At 39.0% G+C, this 3,954-nt stretch overlaps 1 protein-coding gene across 1 annotated transcript; it reads right to left on the minus strand.

Annotated features, from left to right (window-relative positions):
* Positions 1-272: 272 nt before the first annotated feature.
* Positions 273-1,258, minus strand: LOC105499204 (olfactory receptor 11G2). Its single transcript, XM_011771715.2, has one exon. The coding sequence runs from the start codon at positions 1,206-1,208 to the stop codon at positions 273-275; it is 936 nt and encodes a 311-aa protein (XP_011770017.2). The 5' UTR covers positions 1,209-1,258.
* Positions 1,259-3,954: the final 2,696 nt, after the last annotated feature.

Raw genomic sequence — 3,954 nt, forward strand, 5'->3', positions numbered from 1 at the left:
TGCTAGAACAACACTTAACCTTCATTAATGCACATATTGTCTTTATAGTTTTTTAAAAAAAATGCCCACCAGTCAATTAAAAAACACTGAGGCATGCTACACAACTGGGCAAATAATCATGATCTGAAAGGAGAAATAACAGAAACATGCTCACAGGTGTTTTAGCTTTGGCCAATAGTAAGATGAAAAATTAACTGTATAAGACCAGTTTTTTTTAGTCCCCCCAAATTAAAGACAAGATTAATTACGCAAGGATCTTTTTGATTAACATTTTATGTTCCCCATAATTTCTTCAGAGATTTTTTCATATCTTTGTTCCTAAGACTATATATCACAGGGTTAACGAGTGGGGTAACAACAGAATAAAACAGAGTCACAATCTTCTGCTTTCCAGCTTCATTCTTAGATGGTGGGCTCCCATACATGACTATCACTGAGCCGTAGAACATTGAAACCACAGTCAGGTGAGACCCACAGGTGGAGAAAGCCTTTCTTCTCCCAGCTGCTGAAGGGACTGTCAACACAGCTCTCAGGACCAGAGCATAGGACCCCACGATGAACAGAAAGAGCACAAAGACAGGCAGAGGACATAAGGCAGAAAAGATAAGTTCTATCACAGGGTCTTTTTTGCAAGTGAGTGTTAGAAGAGGAGCTGGGTCACATAGGAAGTGGTCAATAATCCTAGGTCCACAGAAGGACATTTGGGAGATGATGACAATAGGAATCAAGAACCAGATGAAACCAAGTACCCAGCAATTGATCACAAGATTGGTGCAGAGACGTCTGGTCATAATGGTTGGATAGCGTAGAGGCCAGCAGATGGCAAGGTATCGATCAAATGCCATAACTGCCAGGAAAAAGCATTCTGTAGAACCCAAGGAGAAGAAAAAGTAGAACTGGAGGAAGCACCCAGAGAAGGAGATGACCTTGGTGTCAGAGAGGAAGTTGGCCAGCATGTTGGGGACTGTGGAGGTGACATACCAGATCTCCAGGAAGGAGAAGTTGGCGAGCAGGATGTACATGGGGATGTGGAGTCTCTGATCCCAGTGCACAGCACAGATGATGGAACCATTGCCCGTGAGGGTCAGGAGGTATACAACAGTGAAGAGCACAAAGAGGAGGATCTGCCCCTCCCTGGGGCAAGGGAAGCCCAGGAGGATGAAGCCAGTGAAGGTGCTGGAATTGCTGGGGATGTTGAAGATTTTCATGTGTCTGTGAATTGTAAAAGCACCAGCAATTACTGGATGACAGTGCAAACATAGATGGGGAATCAGGTTTATATTTAAATCATTTTGGGAAAGAAATGCATATTATGAGCTATTGAAATAAAAAAAAAGAATACAGATATGTCAATAGTCACTTTTTTTCTTTTAAACCGACATATTGATATGGATTGATTCTTTGCTCGCATTCACATTTTTACCATAGGCTCAAGAAAACTTTTGACCAATATTGATAAGCTGTTATATATATTTTATCAGGTGTAAAGCCTTTGCAGTTTTCACATTTACAACAATCCCCTTCAAGAGCCTTTGTATAAATATATAACAGAATACGTATTTATGTATATTCTTACAGAAATGGAATTTCATTTTCAGAAGGTGAAATCATTGCAGCTTTTTGTGGCAGAGACTGAGTGAAACTGTAGCCAGGCAATATGGGCCTATAAAACTGAATTACTTCTTTTATATAACTTTTGACACTGGTCTTAGTCTAAACTAAATGGCTAACTTATTAACGTTATAATATTATTCACTTGTTTCATGAGTAACACAGTCAAATCAGTCAGAGGAAATTAGCTGTTGTTAGTTTCTTTTCTGTTAGGACAGCAGTCCTAGCCATCCTCAGTAGACCAGGCTGAAAGAATTATTAACTGGCCATGCTGAAACATGTCTGTGCTTGCCTTGAAGAATATACAAATTTGCCTAGACTATAAAGATATAATTAATTCTATTCCAATAATACAAATTATGGATATAATTGATAACATGGAATTCTAAATAACAGTTCATTTGTAGCTGATATTAGACTAAAGCTTTGGTCCATCTCCCAGTAACCACTTAGGAACATCTCAAGGGAGAGTGGCTTTTGAAGGCTGAATATCTGCATGATGCCTTTAATTTGTTTTAAATGAATTAGAATATCTTTGTTAAACATTAATGTACTCAGGCCTTGGAAATAGTTAGAGCCCTTTCTAAATAAGTGCATAAATGAGCATACTAAAGAAACTCTGTGTCCCTCTTTCTATGTTAGATCCACATTTTACTTTTTGAAGTTGGCACAGGGACCCAGGAAGTTTTAAGGTAGCAGAATCTGCTGCCCCCAAATATGCCACTTTGGCATGAGATTATTTTCAGCTGAGGGTAATTGAGAATACAAGAAAACTTCTCTGTCTATTATTTGCATAGAGGCAGGACATAACTTTGCAAGGGTGGCCTTCCTCCCCTCGCTACCAGGAAGGACAAGGTAAAGTTACCAGAGACAACTCTAAACGCTTTCAGTCTGGAGATGGCACCAGAGGAATCTATATAACAATTTTACCAACTTTAGCCTGTATCTTTCATTAGTTTGCCCATAATATTTATTTTCCCCAGTTTCCCACCCTAGAAATGCAGAGTTCTATTTCTTTGTCTTGTCACTTCCCTAAAAAATTATTATTCTTTAGTTGAGATGCTATGTAAGCCTAACGTCTAATCACACCTTTGAGTTACTCATCTCCCAGCGCTCCAGTGTGTATTTAAGATGCATATGCTCATAAACTTATGTTTGTTTTTCTCTTGTTGATTTGTGTTTTGTCAGTCTTACTTAAAAGGCCCCAGCTGAAGAACCTAGAAGGACAGGAGAAAAAATTTTTTTCCTCCCCTGCAGAGTCTACTAATTTCTTACTAGAATATTTAAGTTCTGTAAAACTTACAAGACCAAAACCAAAAGATGTCGGCAGCAAGTTGATATCCTTCTCAATCATAGATGTGGGTACTTAGAGGTTTATGTTGGAAGAATACAATTTCATTGTTGGTGGTATGAACTGAGGGAGTAATTTTAACACAATCCATAATGATTGCTTGATTTGTTTATTTATTTTTTGAGAGGAAGTCTTGCGCTGTTACCCAGTCTAGATTGCAGTGGCATGATCTTGGCTCAACCTTTCACTCCAGGGTTCAAGTGCCTCAGCCTCCTTAGTAGCTGGGATTACAGGGGCACACCACCATGTCTGGCTAATTTTTGTGTTTTTAGTAGAGACAGGCTTCATGCCATGTTGGCCAGGCTGGTCTCGAACTCCCAACCTCAAGTGATCTGCCCCAGCTTGGCTTCCCAAAGGGTTGGGATTACACACGTGAGCCGCCACGCTTGGCCCCATAAGGTTTTAAAACACCCTGTAGGTCATTTGTAACTCAGGATTCCCTAATTCCCATGACATGGAGGATGCTTGGAGACAAAAGAGTCTCCACAGGTTCTGCCAGACTCTGTTTTAATATATATAATCGAAATAAGAATTTAATGTATTTGGCTCTTGGTGGGAGTAGGGTGGAATAGGTTCTGGTAACTGCACCATAGACATTCATTTTCTGTAAGTTCTTTTCTTCTCTGCTTCTCTGCTTTTAAAGTCATTTGTTTAGGGGCCCAATAAACTTCTAAGACTGCATATTTATCTTTTATAAAGAGAATTGAAAGCCGATGGTGGACAGGTTGAATGATTTTCTAAAATAAAGTCACTCTGCACCACTTTCACCCATGATCAAGGACATTAAGCATTTAGTCATTTCTATGCCACACCTTTGCCTTTGTAGGGTGTTTTAAAAGTTATTAGCTTCACTTGAGCCATCCATGGCTAATGAATAAAACTAATGAATTACTAATGAATCAAAACACACAAAAAAGAATTCTGCTGTGATGTGTGAAGGTCCTTTATGTTTTCTAAAAAAGATTAAATGTATATGACTAGTACTAATTCAG

Source organism: Macaca nemestrina, chromosome 7 (assembly GCF_043159975.1).
Source record: "Macaca nemestrina isolate mMacNem1 chromosome 7, mMacNem.hap1, whole genome shotgun sequence".
Classification (NCBI taxonomy): Eukaryota; Metazoa; Chordata; class Mammalia; order Primates; family Cercopithecidae; genus Macaca; species Macaca nemestrina.

Excerpts from the sequence above, each read along its gene's own strand:
- LOC105499204 (XM_011771715.2), bottom strand. The coding sequence starts at position 1,208 with ATGAAAATCTTCAACATCCCCAGCAATTCCAGCACCTTCACTGGCTTC.